The 23853-nt window shown below is 42.2% G+C and overlaps 1 protein-coding gene across 2 annotated transcripts in view; it reads right to left on the bottom strand.

Annotated features, from left to right (window-relative positions):
* Window positions 1-22219, bottom strand: part of LOC124545383 (protein HGH1 homolog) — an 80687-nt gene extending 58468 nt beyond the window's left edge. The window contains exons 1-3 of one of the 2 annotated variants that reach the window (XM_047124292.1): window positions 22048-22218; window positions 21763-21947; window positions 4300-4568 (exon numbers count right to left, since the gene is read on the bottom strand). In XM_047124292.1, the coding sequence (XP_046980248.1) occupies window positions 4300-4568; window positions 21763-21947; window positions 22048-22144 (551 nt within the window). In that variant the 5' untranslated portion in view covers window positions 22145-22218. Of the gene's footprint in view, window positions 1-4299; window positions 4569-21762; window positions 21948-22047 lie in introns of both variants that reach the window. The other variant, XM_047124293.1, reaches the window with a different exon arrangement.
* Between the last annotated feature and the right edge of the window lie 1634 nt (window positions 22220-23853).

Raw genomic sequence — 23853 nt, 5'->3', positions numbered from 1 at the left:
TTTTTGGTGTTGCGATTTCTTTTTCTGTCAGTGTATATGTAAGTGTTGTTTTTTCAATCACAGATATTGCTTCAATCTGCACAAACCTCTGGAAAGTTAATATCCTTTATATACCTTAGCAGAATGTTGGTAAAAGACTGAAGTAATCAAATATCTCTGATCTACAACACTACAAAATGATGTGCTACAACTGTGTGAATTGTGGCTTCGTCTGCAACCAAAGATTGTTAAGAGAACAAACAGAAATCCTCATTACATTCTAATTTCCAAGAACTGTTTCTTGTAGCAGCAATGCCAATTAACTGTAATCTTACCTGCCAAACCCTTCTATACACCCTTCTACAGCAAGGTACACTGAAATTACTGTACAGTCCTTATCAGCTGACAAATCTTTTAATTTCTGATACTTAGTCAACTCTCAATAATTAGAAACTCAAGGGACCAGGGAAAAAGTTCAAATTAGCGAAAGTTCAGAATAACAGGGTTCAAATAACTGAGAGAGATGGAGGAAAAAATTCAAATACACAAGAGTTCAATCGAAAATAAACTGTAGTACATAATATGTACATTCACATTTATTTTAATAATGTGCCAAATAACACAGACTTATATTCATATGGTACATACATACATACAAACATACATACATACATGTTTGTGTGTTTTTTATTGTGTCTGTCTACCAGCACTTTCTCGTTTGGTAAGTTACAGCATCTTTGTTTTCTATATATATTTTTCCCACGTGGAATGTTTCCCTCTATTATATACATACACACATACATACATACATATAGTATGTGAAAAATGTATCAAAGAAAATGTTTCTTATTCTTTTGAAAAATTGTCAGTGATTTTCTTTTGAAAGAGTGACTTCCACCTAGCACTGTCCAGAGAATTTTCAATGCTGATTTGAGCAGAGAAGAAACTATCACCTGTTTCCATACTGAGAGGTGTAAGAATGTAGGGTATACATGGATGACCTTGTCTTGCACAAGTTGACTGGAGTTGGCAGTTGTTCACTATCTTTCTCATCCTCAGCCTGACAGGCAAACAGCTTAGCATCAGCTCATGCATGGTCTTGTATTGTCACCCTGAAAAAGTGTCCATGTTAGAACGCCATGGGCACCATGTTACAATCAACACGAACAAAATCCTCAAAGGTCACGTTCCACCCAGAGTCTGGCGGGCCTGAATTCGTTAATTCTCACAACTCTGATGGCCGTTTCATGTTTTCTCTTTGCATTAAAAAGCTGCATATTATGAAGCAGTTACAAAAAATGGTAGGGCTGACATTTATCCAGGCCTTATCAAAGTTAAAGCAATCAAAACTATTATGTTCGCCTTCTCACCTTTTTCCAATACTATGCAGCACAAGTGAAACAATTTCTCTGTGGTAGGGAGTTTTAGAATTTTTTATTGTGCCCTGATCCAGTTGTTGCAATCTTGATGTCAAGGAAAGACTGTGAAATCCTCATTAAAGAGTTTGAAAGGCAGAACAGGAAAATACAAATAGAAAGAATTCAGTTTGAAAATAATTAAGGTAAATGTTCTGGGAAGCAGAAATTTGCATTACTTTCTTCAAAATTTATAATAAGAAGTCACGTTTCCAAATAGGCTGCCTGTTGCTTGAAATAAAATATTTTAGTCCTTATCACAGTCAGCCAGTTTTGGCTCAAAAAATTGTTTTCAAGTTTGCATGAAAGTGCAGTAGTGCATGTGGTATCGACAGAACATATACAGAGTCAGGAAGACACATATAAGGGCATGCTGAAATGTAATGCTTCCAAATCTTTTATGTGAAATCTCCTAAGGCTTTTTAAAATAAAACACACATTATTAACACACTATATCTTTATTCTTTATGGTTGGTTGGTTGGTTTGGGGGTAGGGACCAAATTGCAGGGTCATCAGGCCCATAGAACTAGGGAAGGACAGGGAAGGAAGTCGGCCGTGCCCTTTCAAAGGAACCGTCCTGGCATTTTCCCAAAGGGATTTAGGGAAATCACAGAAAACCTAAATCAGGATGACCAGACAAGGGTTTGAACTGCCTTCCTCTCAAATGCGAGTCCAGTGCACTAACCACTGCACCACCTCACTAGGTTATACTTCATGTCTACATAATTATTTCTCAACATAGTCACTCTGGCAACGAACACATTTCTCTCAACAAGAGACCAGTTTGTTAATACCATCACTGTAGAAAGTCTGATTTTGTTTAAACAGCCACAACCTCATCTCTGCTTACATCACTTCTTCACCAACAAAGTGGGGTCCACAAAGGTGTTCTTGAAGTTCAGGAATAAGATGAAAATCAGATGGGGCCAAGACATGAATGTACAGAGAATGATCAATGACAGTGAACCCAATGTGTCACATTGTTGCAAATGTTGCAGCACTCATGCATGGTCTTGTATTGTCATGCTGAAAAAGTGTCCATGTGAGAACAAACTCTTTGAATGCATGATTTCAGTTTTCTGAGAGTCTCGCTGTACTCCTCAACATTTACATAACACATCACCATGTTACAAGCCCAATCTGGAACCCTCTAGCAGCAGAGGGTTGCAACATGCATTAATGAATTAGGGAAGTCGATCAAGTAATGTGCATGCCATGTATTACCTCACCAATCTTGAGAACAGTTCGCCCCCGGTAGCTGAGTGGACAGTGCGACAGACTGTCAATCCTAAGGGCCCGGGTTCGATTCCCTTGTGTTGTCCTTCTCATCATCATTTCGTCCTCATCGACGTGCAAGTTGCCGAAGTGTTGTCAAATCGAAAAACTTGCACCAGGTGAGCGGTCTAACGGACAGGAGTCCCTCGCCGCACGACATTATTATTTTATCTTGAGAACGGAATAAAAAATTTGAAGACATTACTTTTCAGCATGCCCTCATACAAGAAAACACACCACAATAAACTGCTACTTCATTCACGCCATGTACTTTTCTGCCAACGCCATATGCACTAACGCAAGTACAAAGACACTTGAACATGATTATGTGAGCAAAAGAAGCCAATTGTAATAAAGTACTTTCTTTCAACCTACTGGCAGTTTAAGAGGCTTCTTGTAATAAGTTTGAGAAGGCTCTGGACCCAAGTAAGAAATAACACACTCTCATAATCTTGCGAACAGCCCACACATCAAAATTTGCCATTACAGTACCTCACTCAAACGAACTTTGGGCTTGCAGCCGGGCATCATTTAATACATTGCACAATATTTCACCTGGGCACCTATCAGTCACCGACTGATGAAGACTTGCTCTCCGCATATGCGTCAAAATCAAACTGACAGACAGATCACATTTCCTGGCAGCAGCGCACTTGCTACTGGAACTGCAGAACTCAGATGTCCTCTGCATTATCGCTCACTGTAACCACTGGCGTACTCTATCGTCTTCAATCAGAACAAATCATGGAGATGATGGGGTTCCTCATACTGTTCAACTAGTAGCTGCTATCACGCTTCATCAGCTTTTCTGCCAGTGTATTTCTAGGGATTCTTTAATAATGGAGTCCCAAAAAGATGTTGCTGAGACCAGAATCAAAGTTTTATCATACTACACTGAATGTCCAGTGAAAATACAGTGTTCAGCAATAATGGACTTGCTTGGTTGCAAAAAGTGAGAGCAACACTGATGTTCAGTGCAGCATTCTTTCACAGTTCATATAGTCTGTCCTATATAAGCCATACCACATTGGCAAGATATTTTGTGAATTCCAGCCTTCCACAATAACACGTTGCCCTTCACTGACCGCAAAAAGATTTGCAAACCTTAGAGATGGACAGAAAATCAGTTTCACCTGAAATTTATGGAGGATTCTTGCTATTTTAAATGAAATGTTTCTCACGAAAGGAAGAAAAGATAAAGACTTTGCTCGTGTGTGTACTTCTCTTTATTTGCTTCCTGATTCTTGGTTTTTAACAATGCCCTGTTAATCTGCCACACGGAATATCCAATTTTTCCTAAACAATGCCTTTGTGTGGGCGAGCTCTTTCGACAAACCATCTAGATTTGAGACAGTGTGAGTTTCTATGTACAAGTGTTTCAAGCACACTCACAGTTAGCAGTGGGTGATGACAACTTGAAACTTGCAAATACAAATTAGTTTGAGTAGGCTTATGATAAACTGAGTTTTAAAGTTCACATTGCAGCACCTTGTTTATCGCAGTGTTAGGTCTCTGTAAACAGCTGGTCCTGGAATTCTGATTTTCAATTCATTATACTGAATGGGCATGAAAGATATAGAATAATCATCAGTAACTATATTTGATAAGTCACTGGAAACAATCACTTACCTGCGAACAGTAGGTGACTGGCTCAGATTTGAGAAGACTGGTCCCAAGTAATGTAGATTTGCACCTTTTTTGTTGTATGTCTGGTTTGTAAAGACAGTAACAATACGATCAACAGGCACTCCAGATGCCTCCATAAGCTGTACAACTTGTTCGACATTTGCCCGATATCGTGTCAAATTTGAAAGGATAATGCATGATGGATCTGCAACTGCCGATTCTGCGTCAAGTATTTGTGACAATACAGCTACTATGATGTCACTCGGGCCTTCCTTGAAGGAAAAATTGGTCTTAGTCAGCAAAAGCCATACCATACAAACAAAAATGCACTTCACTGGTAATTTCCAACATGTGACTCCTAAACACACAAACATCACAAAGTACTATAATTTATTGTGCACTATGTGATCAAAAGTATCCGGACACTCCCAAAATCATACATTTTTCACATTAGGTGCATTGCACTGCCACCTACTGCCAGGTACTCCATATCAGTGACCTCAGCAGTCATTAGACATTGTGAGAGAGCAGAAGGGGTGCTCCACGGAAATCACAGACTTCGAACGTGGTCAGGTGATTGGGTGTCAATTGTGTCATACATCTGTATGCAAGATTTCCACACTCCTAAAGATCCCTAGGTCCACTGTTTCCAATGTGATAGTGAAGTGGAAATGCAAACAGATGCGTACAGCACAAAAGCATACAGGCCGACTTCGTCTGTTGACTGAAAGAGACAGCCAACAGTTGAAGAGGGTCATAATGTGTAATAGGCAGACATCTATCCAGAACATCACATAGGAATTCCAAACTGCATCAGGATCCACTGCAAGTACTTTGACAGTTAGGTGGGAGGTGAGAAAACTCATCGTTGAGCGGCTGCTCATAAGCCACACATCACGCCAGTAAATGCCAAACAACACCTTGCTTGGTGTAAGGAGAGTATACATTGGACGATTGAAAAGTGAAAAAACATTGTGTTGAGTGATGAATCACGGTGCACAATGTGGCAATCTGATGGCAGGGTGTGGGTAGGGCAAATGCCAAGTGAACGGCAACTGCCAGCGCGCGTAGTGCCAACAGTAAAATTCGGATGCGGTAGTATTATGGGGTGGTCGTGTTTTTCATGGAGGGGGCTTGCACGCCTTGTTATTTCGCATGGTACTATCACAGCACAGGCCTACATTGATGTTTTAAGCACCTTCTTGCTTCCCATTCGGGGATGGCGACTGTATCTTTCAACAAGATCGAGCACCTGTTCACAATGCACAGCCTGTGGCGGAGTGGTTACACAACAATAACATCCCTGTAATGGACTAGCCTGCACAGAATCCTGACCTGAATCCTACAGAACGTCTTTGGGATGCTTTGGAACGCCGACTTCATGTCACGCCTCACCAACTGACATCAATACCTCTTCTTAGTGCAGCACTCCATGAAGAATGGTCTACCATTCCCCAAGAAACCTTCCAACATCTGACTGAATGTCTGCCTGTGAGAGTGGAAGCTGTCATCAAGGCTAAGGGTGGACCAACACAATACTGAATTCCAGCATTACCGATGGCAGGCGCCATGAACTTTTAAGTCATTTTCAGCCAGGTGTCCGGATACTTTTGATCACATAGTGTATGCACCTTATTGTAAGTGGACTAAATCCTGACATAATAAACAAGTGCCAATTATTTCATACTGCCTAATCCAATACACTGTATTATACAGGGTGTTTCAAGAAGATTCCTACTATTTCACAAGACATTATCTTCCATATGACTGAAGACAGAAACTTGGAATAAATTCTAACTTGTGCATCAAAACCAAAAGTTTACCTTGATGACAGTTGTAGATCGTCTGTTCACATGGTTGCCATTAGGAATCACCATGATACAGCTAGCACACACCATTACAGAAAATACATACCTGGATTTGTTGGAGATCTGTGTTTTACCACAGTTACAATAAAATGCCAAAAATTTCATTTTTCAACAGGGCAGAGCACCACTGCATTGGTACCGGTAAGTAACAGCACTTCTTGATAATCAGTTGCCTCCATGACGGATCAGCTGTAAGGGGCCACCAAGGTACTCTAATCTCACGTCTCCCTCCTTCTTCTCTTCCTCCTCCTCCTCCTCCTCTCCCCCCTCCCTTCTCGCCCCCCCCCCCACCCCCAATCTATTTTTTTTCTTTTTTTATGGGAGTGGGGGGTTGGATGACAGCCGAGACGTCCCATATCCCTTCAAACAACTTTGGGTGAACTCTGATGCCACACAGCAACAGCAGTAAATGCAGTAATCTCAGACCTGTTCACAAGAGTATGGAACAAGTTTGGCTCTTGTCTGAGTGTCTGCCATGATTCTGATGGAGAGCATATTAAACATTTGTGAAAAATACATGAAGACTTTCACTCTAAACATAAATGGGAAAGGTATCAAATTGTTGGATATGCATGCATGTAAAGGAAATACCCTTCTGACATCAGATGGTTCTTATGAAACCAAAAATTATGCATAGGTTAAAATTCACACCAAGTTCCTATCTTGATTCATGTAAAAGAAATAGTCTTGTGACATTAGGTAAGCTTTTTTGAAACACCCCATATTAGCGATCTGCCACAAAATGAAAATTAACTGTAACACACTGATATGTGACTAAATTCTAAGCAAACAGTAATAAACTTCCAGACTACCATCACACCACAGCATGTCAGTTATGAGGGTTATCCTAAAAGTAAGGTACCCTATCTTTTAAGAAATACAAAAATGCACTGTTTTCTATGATATTTGCATTATTTCGAAGGTTGAATATCAACTTCCTACGTAATCACCATTTCACTTGATGTGTTTTTGTAGACACTGTAACAGTTTTTGTATGCCCATGCCGTACCGACTCCTCACCATCACCATGTCCTCAAGAAAGTGCTGATCATCATCTGTCACCTCATTATTGGAGCTGAATAGCCTTCTGGTCAAATTTTCTTTCAACTTAGGGAACAAGTAGTAGTCACTACATGCGAAGGTCAGACAACAGGGTGTGTGGGTGATGATATTCCATTCACACTTTTGCAGTAGAGTGATCAGTTGACAGCAACATGTGGATGAGTATTGTCGTGGAGGATGCAATCACAACTATTACAAATTGGTGAGTGGTCTAATCTTAGACAGCAACTGTGGGTCATGCGGACTATTGTGAGGAGCAGGTCTCACAATTGTTGTGTTTTGTCAGAATGTCTGCAGTGATTCTGATGGAGAGCATATTAAACATTTGTGAAAAATACATGAAGACTTTGACCCTAAACATTGTGAGTGGTTGGTGGTGGTCCCTGTCTGTCTGTTATTTGCAAAATTCCCCTCTCCCTCCCCTCCTTACAGGCTCACAAGTTTCCTGATCATCAATGAAATGACAGCATACAGGGAAGTGCCCTGCACAGACCAATCTATTCAGTTGTCTTTCATTGCTGTGTCCACAATATCATAGTAGCTGATTTCTATATTGCCAGAGTTTTTAATAAATGTATTGGTGGTGTTGATGGAAAGCATGTAACTATAAAGAAAGCTAAACATTCTGGGTCAGAGGACTTACAGCAGCGTGCTCACAGTTACAGCCAATGCAAACTACAGGCTGGTTATGGGGGATGTTGGGACAAATGGAAGAATCACTGATAGGAGAGTATTGAAAAGTACCCCTTTTTGGAGGCTATTGCGAAACGAGTTACATATGCCAATAAAACTGCCCAACACAAACAAAAAATTTCAGTTTGTTTTTGTGGGATATGAGGCTTTTTAGCTACAACCCCATCTCCTGAAACCATATAACCAAAACATACTAAATGATGAAAATCAAGTGTATGAGTATTGTTTGTCCAGTGCAAGTTGCAGTGTGGAAAATGTGTTTGGCATTCTAAAGTAAAGATTAAAAATTTTCAGATCACCTATTACTCTGTCACCAGAGGAAACAAAAACTGTTGTACTGGCTTGTTGCAATTCATATACAGCAACTTATTATATGACAGGATAATGGTACTCGCCTTGGAGAGGTAGATTTTGAAGATTCCAGTACAGATCCTATAATACCAGGAAACTAGTTGAATGAACACAGTGAACTAGTAGAGCTTCACAGAAGTGCAACAGGAAATGCAATATTACAAGCAAAGGAAATTAGAGACAATTTCTGTGAATACTACAATACAGGAGTAGCAGATCCTTGCAAAGAAAAATGATTTCAGTAAATGTAATGTAAGCCTTATATCATTTGCAAATCACACTTATGTAACAATACATGAAGCACTAAATAAACATGTGATGTACAACCTTCTTCTCTCTCTCTCTCTCTCTCTCTCTCTCTCTCTCTCTCTCTCTCTCTCTCTCCTCCCCCCCCCCCCCCCCCTCTGGTACTTATTCCCGCTTCCTCCTCCAATTTGTCTTCCAAAAATTTAAGTTCATAGTAATACTACAGAGCTGGTGCATAAAACTTATCTATGGAAGAACCTGGCACTCTGCTCTTCCTTATTTTCCTACTTTCACATTTAGGACACATATGCAAAATACTGATTTTCTTTTTTACGCTCTCCTCCGTAACACTTCTGTTTCTGTCATTTTTCTGACAGCAAGAGATCTTTTACTTTTGTGCATGTATTCATTGCTGTGTATTTTCCACGGCTCCAAAAATTCTCTGTACAGAGAAATAAATTGTAAGGTATATTCCTTCTCAGTCACAAATCACATTTCAGAAACTGCACTATTCACTACGCATTTTCAAAAAGAAGAAACACTGATATTAACATCAATAAACACATGCAGTCATTGTCAATTAGTTAGCTAGAGGGCAAACAGCCAATCGCAGCCATCAAGCATGTCGGTCAATGTACAACCGTAGCATGCATGACGGGGGGTAAAATCTCATGAATCCCTGTCCCATTTCTCATCATTCATGTGATACTTGCCAAGCAGGTTCGATCATTTATGGGCCACTTTAGATAGTGTAAAGCTGTGTGCCATGTACACTGCAATTATTAAACTTCAGTTAGATTAACTTTGTGATTGGCATTTCATTGGTGAGGGGCCAGCCAACCATAGTTCTTTCTAAAGCACCATATGCTAATTTTTTAGGTTTGTTCAGAACCTTATCAAATGTGACTGGCTGCATGATGGCAACAATGCCCCTGCTGCTGCACTCTGTCAGTCAAGAAGCTATTTCATTCAAATTAAAAGAATGGAGAATTTCAAAAACACACTCAGAAAAACGACAGTGGGTTCTAGAATGGATACCTGTTTGGGTATATCGCCATTCCAAACTGTAAATACACTATGGACAATTGAAATAAAATTTTTAAAAAGTGAAAATTTAATTGAAAATATAATTTTTATTGTGTTTTGTCATTTATAAAATCAGTTTGAGCCTTTTATTTAACCATAACAGTGACTTAATAAAGGCCTGATTGGCAATACTAAATTCTGTCACTGCTAATCTCATTAGACATTATTGTGCTTTGATCTTGCACAGTCTTGACACCTGTCTGATTTTAAATAGCTGCTTGCAAAGCATTCAGTAATTTTATTGTATGTCAATGGCTGTAACAGTGATAAGATCCTCAGCGCATATTTCATCATGAGAAAAGGACATGTCACCTGTCTCAGTGGATACAATGGGTCTCAGGATGGTTTGACAGACACCACTTATCAGCCTGATCATGGTGAACAGCATAGAGTAGTTCAATATGTCTGCCTTCCAAATTCATACAGTGTGCAAATATATTCAAATCAGATCTGAACAAAGGTCTTGTAAAACTTATTAGTTCCCTAAACTCATTTGCTTACACACTTCTTTCTGATGTAACTCCGTGATATGTGGTAGTCATATCAATTTATCATGGAACTTAAGATCCAAAAATCTAATCAGCTTATTAAAATTAAAACTCAAACAGCTATCACTAATGTAGAGTTTGACTAATTTAAAAGACACTGAGGATCATTAAAATCTATCCAAAATAATTTCTTTTATTACAAGATATCTGACAGAATATCACCAATCCTATAATGAAAATAGTGTTCATTCTGGGTGTTATAATCCCAAGTTCAACGGCAGTGCTCATCAAGGGTGCAAGTAACTGTCAATTGGGAATACTGTGTGGGCTGATAGAGTAATTTTTCCACTTTTTATTGTGTTCCACTTGCTATTTGTGCTTACTTTTTGTTCACTGGTAAACTGTAAGCAAAGCACAGACACGCATTATGGGGGAGAAGGTGATTACCCAGGAGGAAATCCAGCACTAGCTTGATCAGGTAGCTCAACTGCAAGCAGATAATATTGACTTGCATCAGGAGTTAGAGAGGCTGTGGGAAGACAGCTGGGAATGATGTTTCCCTAGCATTTCCTTACCCATCCTAGATGTTACCAATGCCACATTAGAGACTTCTTTTTTAGGTAAGGAATGCCGAAACATCGTCCCATGATGATGTTTTGGCATTTGTAGACAGCCTACATACACACACAAAATTAGGAGGATGGAATGATCAGTAATTATTGCATTGGGCTTAATACGGGATGCAAAGCCAAATCTTATGTGCTGTGAAAAGTTATGAGAAGATCATTCCTTCCAGGATATGCAAGAAGGATTACTGGAATGCTATCGGAGATAAAATACACCCAAGGTACTATTGAGAAAAGTTGAATAGTATACCTCAGAGACAAGGAGTCCATAGAAAATTCTGTGGACAGAATTACTAAAACTACTATCAATACTTATGAACTTACAGACAATGATAAAGTTAACGAGCCCTTCAACATGAAGCAGAACAAAGAGTGGCCAACACATTTCAATAGAGCTTTGCCTGCTGAAGTTTCCTTTAAGGTATGACCAGAGTTTCTGAAATCATTGCATGAAGCTGTCACAACTGCAAAGGTCTACGCACAAATAGAGACAGTGATCAGATAAAATGAGAGACTCAGATTTTTGTGTGTGAGGAAGGCAGGTGGACAAAATGTGGATTTCATACTCAGCTATTAAACAACAGCAGAAAAATTGCAACAACTATGCTGTAATATCCTTGACTGTAAGCATAGGAAACCTTTGAGGAATCAATGGCAGATTATTGAATGATTGGCTCTGTAAGAGGAGGAATAGGCATGTTTCTGTTGAACCGGGGGTTACGGGTATCTGTGGCAAGTCAAGATGTACTTTTGAGTACGAAATTCAGACACACATCATTGTAGACTGTGGTGAAGCACACGGAGATAATGGGCACACACTCAGTTTGACATCAGTGAACTTAAAACAGAAGTGAAAGATTTCCATGCTTGTGAGGAATTACTTCCTTGAGATAGCAGCAGCTATGATGTATACTGCTGAAACTGATCTGAAATGCCATATAGCAGAGCTTGACTGAAATCATTCGATTTAATTACTACTGCTGAAAATATGGAATTGCTCCCAGACACACCGATAGACCAGCATAGGCCACTCAAATTGCATGTCCAGTCCCTTAGAACCATCTCATGGGACATAGTAGCACAGAGTAGAACAAAACTAGTCTGGGAAAACACAGGAGCAGATTTTCAAGCCAATACCTTGAGTGCAGTGGCACCTTTACCAAACAATAAGGAACGGGACAAGATGCAATGCTTTGTGTGCTGTATTGTGTGGTGTCACCGCCAGACACCACACTTGCTAGGTGGTAGTTTTAAATTGGCCGCGGTCCATTAGTACATGTCGGACCCGCGTGTCGCCACTGTGTGATCGCAGACCGAGCGCCACCACAAGGCAGGTCTCGCGATACGGGATAGCACTCGCCCCAGTTGTACGGACGACTTTGCTAGCGACTACACTGCCGAAGCCTCGCTCCTTTGCCGAGCAAATAGTTAGAATAGCCTTCAGCTAAGTCAATGGCTACGACCTAGCAAGGCGCCATTAGTAACATTGCATGTATCTAAAGAGTCTCACTTGTATCGCCACAATCTCCAGATGTACCAAAAGGATGGATTAAAGTTAAGTATTCCAGAAGCTACGTACTTTTCTTTATAGCATTCATTACGTATCCTGTTTCAGACCTCACGCCATCGAGCTTTAACTTAGCGCATGCCTTTCGGCTTCCTCTCACTGTGTCTAGGCTGTCTTGTCTAGACACAACAATTTTTGGCGACGAGTCAACAAAGGGTCTTGTTCTTTCTAATTGCTTACATTTACTTGTGTCATGGCTTCGTCAGATGTACTGTCCGAATTTTATCGCTTGCAGAATCAGCAGACGCAGGCGTTATTGGATGCCCTTGGACAGCTCGTCCAGGGTCAACGTGCACTGCAAAACGATGCGGCCGCCGCCGCTTCACCGCTACCGCAGCCACAACATGCTGTTGCACCCACATTCCGGCCCTTTGACCCAGCTCAGGAAACATGGACGGAGTGGTCACGCCAGTTCGGATTTCATCTCGCCGCCTACAGAATTCAAGGTAACGAGCGGCAGCCTCATTTATTGGCGTGTGTAGGGGTGCAAACGTACCGTGTGATAGTGAAATTATTTCCCCGACACGACGTAGCAACACTGTCCTACGAAGAAATTTTGTCTGCTTTAGATGCCTATTTCAAAGAAACAGTCAATGTCGTTGCAAAAAGGTATACGTTCTTTCGTACAAAACGTACGGCCGGTCAAACTAATAGGGAGTGGGTTGCAACATTGCAAGGCCTTACAAGGGATTGTGCTTTTGAGTGTGAATGTGGACTCCCTGATTCAGATACTATGGTACGTGATGCAATAGCACAGAACGTTTCTGATGTTCGCATACGGGAACAGATTTTGAAACTAGTCAATCCCTCCCTTCAACAAGTGATAGACATATTGGATAGACAAGACACGCTTGACTTTGCTCAGGAATCATTTGCAACCTCGCCAGCCGTGTGTAACATTAACCGGCCCGCTGGGCGCGCTGCACGGACCAGTAAACTGCCCTCGCACACGTCCACGCAGCTGCCGCCACGCTCTAAACCAGATGTGCCGCGCCAGCATACAAATGCAGTGAAATAATGCCCGCGGTGTGCTACTAGACATTCGCGTGAAAATTGCCCGTCACGCCAAGCTATTTGCTTTTACTGTAATAAAAAAGGACATGTTCAAAGTGTTTGCCAAAAAAAGCTCAGATCAGACACTCTTAATCATTCCAGGCCCTTTGCTTCGCGCCGGAATCGAACCAAGGACACTCAGGCTCGTGGACCTTCGCCCATGGACATTCATGTAGTTAATTCCACTTCGTCCAGTGCCACTGTCTCTAACAGTGACTGTGTTCGTCCCACAAATACTGTGCGTCGACGTCGCCGGAAATCGCGTCAAGTCGCAAGTGATGCTGTACCTGTATCGGTTCAAGTTGCACGAGACAGTCGCTCTTGTCATCAGCAGGACAATAAACTTTTTGTAGATTTGGACTTTAATGGCAATGTCATACCATTCCAGCTCGATACCGGAGCTGCAGTTTCATTGCTCAATCAAGACACATACAAACAACTGCGCAAACCTCCGTTGCGTACCGCAAATGTTAAGTTAAATAGTTATTCAGGTCAGAATATCCCTGTGTTAGGACAGTGCACTCTTCTTGCAACATATAAGGGACAAACAAAACTTGTATCATTTTACGTTCTTCGTTCTTCTACTGCAGTGAACTTGTTTGGTTTAGATTCATTTCAGTTGTTTAAAATGTCTATAGTAAATCAGGTCCTATCAGTGAATCAGACTGTGCCTTCCGCCAGTGTTTCTCGGCTATGTGAAAAATTTGCAGACATTTTTGCACCGGGCCTTGGTTGCGCTAAGAACTATGAAGCACATTTGGAACTGAAAGTAAACGCGCAACCGAAATTTTTCAGAGCGCGCAATGTTCCCCACGCATTGCGTGATGAGGTCGCAAGAACATTAAACGAATTAGAATCACAAGGTGTGAGTGAATGTGCGCAATGCCTCTTCCATTTCAGCTCCGCGTACAGCTCTGCGCAAAGAAATTATTCACAGATAGAGAAAGAAGCTTTGGCTCTCATGTTTGGTGTTACTAAGTTCCATGATTTCTTGTATGGTCGTCACTTTACCATCATCACAGACCACAAACCTTTGACGTCGCTTTTTCATCCAAACAAGCCTGTACCTCCGCGTACAGAGCAGAAATTCATTCGCTGGTCTATTTTCCTCTCGCAGTACCGCTACAATATCTTGTATCGGTCCACTGCTAAGCACGGAAACGCCGATGCGTTGTCCCGTTTGCCTGTTGCTGAGGATAGAACATTCGATTCTTCCAAACTTGCTTGCATGTTCATTGATTCGGAAACCGATGAAGTGGTCGAATCGTTTCCGATTGATTTTTGTCATGTAGCTACAGCCACAGCTGCTGACCCGGTCCTTGCTACCGTTTTGTTGCTACGCAATGGCCTTTGTCAAAGTCTCGGATCGAGGATCCGTTGGTTCGCCGATTTTTTGCTCACAAGGAGAGACTTTTTGTTCGACGTGGTGTTTTGTTGTTGCGTTCTGATAATGATCAGTCCAGAGTCGTGGTCCGACGTTTGTTACAGTCCTCTGTTTTACGGCTTCTTCACCAAGGACATTGGGGTATAGCGCGAACGAAACAACTTGCTCGTCAGCACTGTACTTGGTTCGGAATCGATGCTGTGATTACGAATATGTGTTCTTCTTGCATGGCGTGTGCCGAACAACAATCCGCACTGCCGCGGAAAGTCTTTGCATGGCCAAAAGCCACTTCCCCTTGGCAACGCTTGCACATCGATTTTGCTGGTCCATTCTGGAATGCTCGATGGTTGGTTCTGGTAGATGCCTTCAGTAATTTTCCTTTTGTTGTCCGGATGTCTTCCACGACGTCATCTGCCACCATCCACGCGTTGTCTGCTATCTTTTGCATTGAAGGTCTTCCGCAGACTATTGTTTCCGACAATGGCCCACAATTAATGTCCGCCGAATTTCAGTCATTCTGCCAGGCCAATGGTATTCAACATCTGACATCCGCGCCGTTTTCGCCTCAGTCAAACGGTGCCGCTGAACGATTGGTCCGGACTTTCAAGTCACAGATGTTGAAGTTGAAAGAGTCGCATTCTCGGGAGGATGCGTTGTTGCTCTTTTTGTCATCGTATCGCTCTCAGCCCCGAAATGGTCGCTCGCCGGCTGAGTTGCTCCACGGTCGTCCTCATCGAACCTTGATGTCTTTGCTGCATCCGCCGCATCAGGTTACTGTGCAGCGGCAGACTTCTGCTTTTGCTCCAGGCGACGTTGTATTCTATCGCAACTATCGAGGTTCACGGCGTTGGCTCGCAGGGCACATTCTTCGCTGCCTCGGCCGCGCGATACGTACTTGGTTTTGGGGGCCTCTGGTGAGGTGCGTCGGCATCTCAATCAGCTGCGCCTCTGTCGTCGCACGGGTTCTGCCGCTCCCCGTCTGCTTTCAGCGACGGTGCCGTCCGGTCAGCGCCCTGGGGACCCATCTACTGGCTCGCCTCATCCCCAGGTGTTACCGACGATGCCTTCCATTTTGCCCCATGGCGACGCGCCACCGCCGCCTCCGCCGCCTGTTCTCCCGCCGGCGCCGCCCGCAGTGGACGCTTCGCTGCAGGCGCCACGCGCCTCCCTGGGTCACGCGCCGCCGATCGATTCCCGTGACCAGCTGTCCTCCGCCATGGAACTCTTGCCCGCTCCGGACCACATAACGTCATCGCGCGTCGGATACCCCGACGCAATGGAGGTCGACCCTTCGGCCCCTCCTGTCTCTTTACGGGCGCATACACCGCATGTTGACGTGCACCCTGGACTAGGTTTTCAGGCGTTTCCTAGCTCCCCTCGGACCGAATGGCCGGGTGCGGGTGGCACAGCCTCGCCTGTTGTTAGGCTCCCCACCTCATCGCATACGTCAACATGGGGTCCTCCCCAAGGCGGGCGGAAGCCTTATAACACGACCGTTCGCCGATTTGCGGGGGAGGAATGTGGTGTTACCGCCAGACACCACACTTGCTAGGTGGTAGTTTTAAATCGGCCGCGGTCCATCAGTACATGTCGGACCCGCGTGTCGCCACTGTGTGATCGCAGACCGAGCGCCACCACAAGGCAGGTCTCGAGATACGGGATAGCACTCGCCCCAGTTGTACGGACGACTTTGCTAGCGACTACACTGCCGAAGCCTTGCTCCTTTGCCGAGCAAATAGTTAGAATAGCCTTCAGCTAAGTCAATGGCTACGACCTAGCAAGGCGCCATTAGTAACATTGCATGTATCTAAAGAGTCTCACTTGTATCACCAAAATCTCCAGATGTACCAAAAGGATGGATTAAAGTTAAGTATTCCAGAAGCTACGTACTTTTCTTTATAGCATTCATTACGTATCCTGTTTCAGACCTCACGCACCCTGCTTTGGCTTAGCGCGTGCCTTTTGGCTTCCTCTCATTGTGTCTAGGCTGTCTTGTCTAGACACAACATATTGTATGTGTAAAAGGTTGATGAGAGTCAGGTAGTGCCCTTTGGCACAAGTAATTTCAGTTCAGTAGAGGTAGAGCTGTAATGTCATGAACTGGTATACAACCTACATACATACTCCACAGTGTGGTGTATGGAGGAGGGTATTCTGTACCACCACTAGTCACTTCCTTTCCTGTCCCACTCGCAAATGGTGTAAGGGAAAAATGGCTGCCTATATGCCTCCATACGAGCCCTAACTTCTCTTGTCTTGTCTCCGCGATCTTTGCATGAAATGTACATCAGTGACTGTAGAATCACTCTGGAGTTGCCTACAAATGCACTTTCTCTACATTTTCTCAATATTTTTTGCAAAATTACTCTTGTCATCCCTCCAGTGATTCTCATTCAACTTCACAAAGCAACTTCATTAACACTCACATGTAAATCCAACCTACTGCTAACAAATCTAACAGCGTGTCTCTGAATTGCTTCAATGTCTTCCTTTAATATGATCTGAAGGGGACAACAAACATTCAAGCAGTACTCAAGAATGGGTTGACATGCATTTGTAGATGAACTACACCTTCTCGATGAGCTATACCTTCTCAAACCTCTCCCCATAAACCTGTCAACCACTCACCCTCCCTACTACCATCCTTACATATTAATTCCACTTCATATCACTTTGCAAAATTATGCCTGGATACTTCATTGACGTGACTGGGTTAAACACAACACAATGCTGCATGCGAATATTATGGGTTTCTTTCTCCTACAAACCTGTGTTGAACATTACAGGACTGGTTTTCCTACTCAACTGCATTAACTTACATTCTTCCACATTTAGATCAAGCAGACATTCATCACACCAAATAGAAATTCTGTGAGAGTCATCCTGTATCCTCCGTTAGTCATTCAATAATGATACTTTTCCATATACTACAGTGTCATCAGTAAACATTTACAGATTGCTTGTCCTATCTGTGAGATCATTTATATATATAGAGAACAAGAACAGTCCTATTACACTACCCTGGGGAACTCCTTATGATACCTTTCTCTCTGACTAACATTCGCTGTCAAGAACAACATACTGGGTTCTGTAACTTAAGAAGTCTTCAAATCACTCACATATCTGGGTATATATTCAACACCCTTCCTTCGTTAACAGTTTGCAGAGGGATGTTGTGTCATATGCTTTCCGAAAGCATGGTTTGCAGGATATCATGTGAGAAAATGGCAAGCTGAATATTGCAGGAGCATTGCTTTCTAAATTTGTGCTGATTATGGACAGAAGCTTTTCTGCCTCAAGAAAATGTATTATATTCGAACTTAGAATACATTCAAAAATCCTGTAGCATACTGATGTTAAGGATTTGAGTTTGTAATTTCGCAGGCCCATTCTTTTACCCTTCTTACATACAGGAGTCATCTCCTGTATTTGGCACTTTGCGCTGGGGGGAGAGATTCATGACAAATGCAATGCAAGGAAGAAGTGAATGCCGCAGAGTACTCTCTGTAAAACTGAATTGGGATTCTATCCAATCCTGATAACATCTGTTTCCAACTATTTAAGTTGCTCTACACCTGGGATGGCTATTACTATGTTCTCTGTCTGTGCAACAGTAACAATTATATGTCTGTACAGTCCTCCTGTGTGAATGTTTTCTTCCTTCTTGCTGGCTTTATTAGCTTTAGTGATCATTGTCACTATGATGACATCATGATCACCCATGTCTACAGTGACACTGTTGATAAGGTAAGGTCTGTTTGTAGCTACAAGGTCTAAAATATCTCCACTGTGTGCAAGTTCTCAAACAACCAGCTCAAGCCAGAGGAACAGGAAGAGGAAGTTTTGAACAGGGAGTTAAAATATACAGTATTCAAAGCAGGACAATCTGTAAAAGTAGTTACACTGTGGGATTTGATTCATATTGGAGCGGATGCAGGAGAGAGTGTCCAATTTGTTTCTCCACCACAACAAAAACAAATTCCTATGAGTTGGTTGATAGATTTGGGGGACAGGACCAAACAGTGAAGTCATTGGTCCCATCAAATTATGGAAGGATGGGGAAGGAAGTCAGTCATGCCCTTTCAAAGGAACCATCCCGGCACTTGCCTGAAAAAAATTTAGGGAAGTCACGGAAAACCTAAATCAGGATCGCCAGGCATGCGTTTGAACTGCCGTCATCCCAAATGCGAGTCCAGTGTTCTAACCAATGTGCCACTTTACTCAGTTTCCTAGGGGTATTCCTTTACTTACACATTGGCTTCTAGACAATTTAAATGGGTCTATATTAAGTGTTGTTATAGTTCACTGAGTGGTGACAGGGTTCCTATCACTGAACTTACTGTAGATGTTATGTCAGTCAATGCTCACAAAATTGTTTAGAGGTTGTGCTAGTTTCGTCTGTCTAGGCATTGCCAATAGCCTACAAATATCTCTCAGCTGATGGCTGCATCAAAACATGCTAGGAGTCATGATTTTCTTAAGGATTGTACTAGATGAGGCTCCTTCTGTGGTTTTGGCACAGCGATTGGCTAAGCAATGTTTACAGGCTGTTGATAACGTCTAGACAGCCACTGAACGTATTTGTGAACATTGTCTGAAATAAACTTAACAGTGAAATCTACTGTCCTCACTGACTCACTCAGCCAATGTCACAGTAAAAATGACCAAATAATTGGTTTAGAAGAGTTGATTATGACCAACATTTTGACGATATAATGGGTAAAATATCTGACTCTTCATATTCAATGCATTGGTATTTCTTAAGCATGAACATCATTAAGTTGTACAGTGATATTTTCTTGACAATAAGTATAAAGATTAAGTTTCTAAGATTTGCCTGTTAATGTATATCCTGACTCGTTCTGCATCCCTGAAGGTTCACCTTATTGATTGAATCAACAGAACATGATGAATGAAATACAATCCTGTGCATCTATTTTCTTAATGTTTTTGTAAACAAGAGTAACCTATCCCCTTCTCTGTTGCACTGTACAACATGTTCATGTCTCACTAACACACGGGGTGGTTATAATTAAACTTTTGCTTCCTGACAGGAACCCATGAAAAAACACATGAATGTAGAATAATGAAACTTTGTGGAAACACTTGTAATGACATCTGGAAGAGAAATAATGAATAAACCCTTGAAAGAAACACATTTTAATTTACTCATGAGAGGTTAGCATTTGTTAACTGCATACCATGTTAACATTCCATGTTGCTAAATGTGATGACCATTTTCAGTCATAACAGCCTGGAACCACACTAGAGTTGCACTGTTATGACCCAAAACATCTCTGGTGGGATGTTGCCTGCATCTCCATTGCTATGATCATCTTCACCCTCCAATATGTGTTAGTGTCCTGTTGTTAAACCCTGTCCTTCGGGTAACCCCACAGCCAGAAATCACTCAAGTTCAGATTTAGTTATCTTGGTGGCCACAGCATTCGGAATGGTTTACAAAGCAACTGAGTGACCTCTTAAGCAATATGAGGCAGAGCTCCACCATGCACCAAAACAGCTGAGTCCAAAGTACCAGGGATCACATGTTGGCAAAGCAGATCACAGTAACGTGCCGTTCATGTTGCATGTCCTTGGCAACAGAGTTCCTCAAAGAAAACGGACCAACCATGAACTGTGCTGTGAAGCCACACCACACAGTGACACGTTCACCAGGAAGAGGAATTGCATGAACATTATTAATGGTGATGATCCCCAAATGCAACAGCTGTGGGAGTTCACTGTCCCCCAGTCAGTGTAAAGTGTACTTCATCACTCCACAAAATTCCAAGACCACATGTCATCAACTTCAACTTTTGCAAGAAACATAAGAGCAAAGTCTACTCAAATGTCTGCATTATGCATCAAAAGTTGGTTAGTAATACGAAGTTCATATGTATACCAATTCACAACTATTTGATTTACTTTTCGAATGGTATACCATGGAATGTTCAGCTGTCACAACACAGCTCGTGCGCTGCTTACAGATTGCATCCAGCATTCTCAGCCATGGCAACACTAACTTCTTCAACAATCTGCAGTGCAAATGATCATCTGCCTCCAGGAGCAATTCCCAAATTGCCAGTTAATTCAAACGTCTAAATCATGTTGTTGAACCTGTTGAAAGAGGACATATCTGTATTTCTTTAATATGATGATACTTCCAAAGAGCAGCAGTAGGCCTACTATTGCTCTTTTGATAAAACAGCTTTATGAATACTGTAAAGCAAAGCTCGCATTGTGCAGAACAGTGCAGACAGTCTGCAAGTGTAATGCATCTGACACTTGTGTTTCAGCTCTATGTTGCCACACCGTACCAGCATCCAACAGCAAATCTTGACACTAACACTACTAACAATGCAAATCATTCCTATAAAGTCGGGTACCCATACATTAACTTGTTTTCCACATACAATGGTTCAAGTACTGGTAGCAAAAGTTTAAATATAACTGCCCTGTATAAGAAAATACCAAAAGAATGTGTCTGGAATGCAAAGTAGTAATAAGTTGAGAGTAATTTAAATCTGGGATTGACGTTAACAGTCTCGTCATCTGTTAAATGTGAGATGGTGAAGAGAACACTGGTGACAAAACAAACAACATGATGGAAGTAAGCACTTAACATAGAAGACATGAGACCACCAGCTAAAATAATTTTAAAGCTTGGTCAAGATCGTTGTAGAAACTTCATTCGCTGCTAACTTACAATACATACTAAAATACAGTGATAATTATATGTTGAACATGACATCCAAAAGTTCTGAAGCGGAAGCAAGAACGATCGTAACAGCCAAACAGTTTATTTTACAGCTGCTCTTTCTCGCAAGAACTGCGTAGAGGCTTTACATGCAACTGTTCTTAATCGTTGTTTTCACGACAGAGTATGTTACAGCTTTTGTCCGTCCAGATTTAGCCTCATGCATTGATCACTGCAACATCTACCTCTAACGTCGAAATTCCGCTTTATAAACAATGTGTGAGTAATCACATTCTTAAAATTGAAACAAAAATAGGCACAGCACATAACAAATAAAATGACTACCTTGTCAGGGCACTTCAAATTCAACAAGGTTTTTGAACATGACTCGTCTGCTGACAGATTAATTAACGCTAAACATGCGTCTTTCGCAACGCTTGTGTTATCACTTGCGGTCAACTTGAGCAAAGAGCCAATTATTTCTGGCACCGCAATCAGAGCTTTTCGGCCTTCATCCGTGCCGGTAAGACCTAAAGTTAAAAAAAAAAAATAAAAAAAAAAGACAAGTTAACACCATTGTACATGTCCATTAATTTCAAGAATTTTGGCTTCGTATAGACCAAGTCTCACCTAATACATATTGCAGCGAAATTTTCTTCACATCTATGCGCGAGTCACTCCGTAAAAATATTGCCACCTCATTTAGCTCCTTTACATTACTGCCCATACTGAACAATTTTCTATTGGTTATGTTTACAAAATACACATTTTTTTCTACCCACACAATGTATTCGCGCAAAGATATTCACACATGACTGCAGATATTCCGCAGAACACCTGTAGTGCACGGCCCATACTAAAGATTGGGTGTTTGATTTGGGGGAAAGGACCAAACAGCGAGATCATCGGGTTAGGGAAGGATGGGGAGGAAAACCGGCCGTGTCCTCCAAAGGAACCACCCCGGCATTTGCTTGAAGCGATTTAGAGACTCACGGGAAACCTAAATCCCGGACGCGGGTTTGAACCGTCGTCTTCACAAATACGAATCCAGTGTGCTAACCACAGCGCTGCCTCTTTCGATTCACACAAACAACTAATGTGATGCCATAGCTTCTTGCTTTCTGTAGTGACATCGTGAGCTACGGTTAACAAAGGACGCCACAAATTCTACGTAGTTGCATTGCTTTCAATACGGCGTCTTAAAATCCTATGACCGGGTAGGAACGTTATAGTGCAGGTTATGTCGTTAGAACTGTGACAAGAGTTAAATACAAGGAAGACGAAATCCGAAAGTAGATTTCACACAGGGGTAAATCAGGGGCCTCAAACACATTTATAAAAGAAATTCGAAAATGAAAATATTGTCTGCAATGGCGAACAAATCAACAGCTCACATGTAAATATCATCTGCAGACACACCACTCTTCCAATTTTGAATAACTAATTTTTAGTTTAGCAGCCGCCACATCACACTTGGGAGCTATTTTCTGTATATAATCCTCAATTGATAAAATTCTTGGTCTCACATACGACGGAGTTTAGACGACTCGCTTTTCTGGTTGCATACACTAAGCAGCCAGAACATTGTGACCACTGATCTACTGTCGATATAAACTTGTCCAGGCGATAACACCATCACCTGGTGAGGAATGACTGCTAGTCAGACACACGCATGGTGCATGTAGTATCAGTGAGTATGCTGTCTGTGTGTTGAATGGGGAAGGTGCTCGGTCTATCTGAGTTTGATTGTGGGCAGATTCTGATACGCTGGAGGATCGGCGCGAGAATTTCGGAAACGCACCAGCTGTCGGGTCTTCGAGGAGTACTGTGGCGAGTATCTTCAACATGTGCTGAAACCGCATCCGGATGTCGTGGGGTTGAGCGGCCACCCCTGAATTCAGATGTCGGACCTCATAAGCTGGGCATACTGGTAACACAGGACAGGTGGCGAACTGTGGTGAAACTAACATCAGCGTTTAATTCTGGGTGGAGTTCAAGTGTGACTGACCACACAATGCGCCAAATACTCCTAACGAAGGGCCTCCACAGCCGACGACCAATGCTTGTGCCAATATTAACGCCATAACATCAGCAACTACGACATAAATGGGCACATGACCATCAACACTAGACATTGACACAGTGGCAGACTGTTGCATGGTCTGATGAATCCCAATGCCTTTTTCATCATGCCAGTGGGAGGGCGGTAATCTGTCGTCTTCCAGGCGAACAGCTCCATGCCACCTGTACTGCAGGACGAAACAAGCTGGCGGGGGCTCCATTATGCTCAAGGAACATTCACGTGGGCATCCATGGATCCAGCGGAGCTTGTGCAAGGCGCCATGATGGCCAAGGAGTATCGTGCACAGGTTGTAGACCATGTACACCCTTTCATGACAATCATGTTTCGCAACAGCAGTGGCATTTTTCAGCAAG

This window comes from Schistocerca americana, chromosome 8 (assembly GCF_021461395.2).
Source record: "Schistocerca americana isolate TAMUIC-IGC-003095 chromosome 8, iqSchAmer2.1, whole genome shotgun sequence".
In the NCBI taxonomy this organism is placed as follows: domain Eukaryota; kingdom Metazoa; phylum Arthropoda; class Insecta; order Orthoptera; family Acrididae; genus Schistocerca; species Schistocerca americana.
The sequence above is the reverse complement of the archived record's forward strand: the minus strand, read 5'-3'. Positions and strand labels throughout refer to the sequence as shown.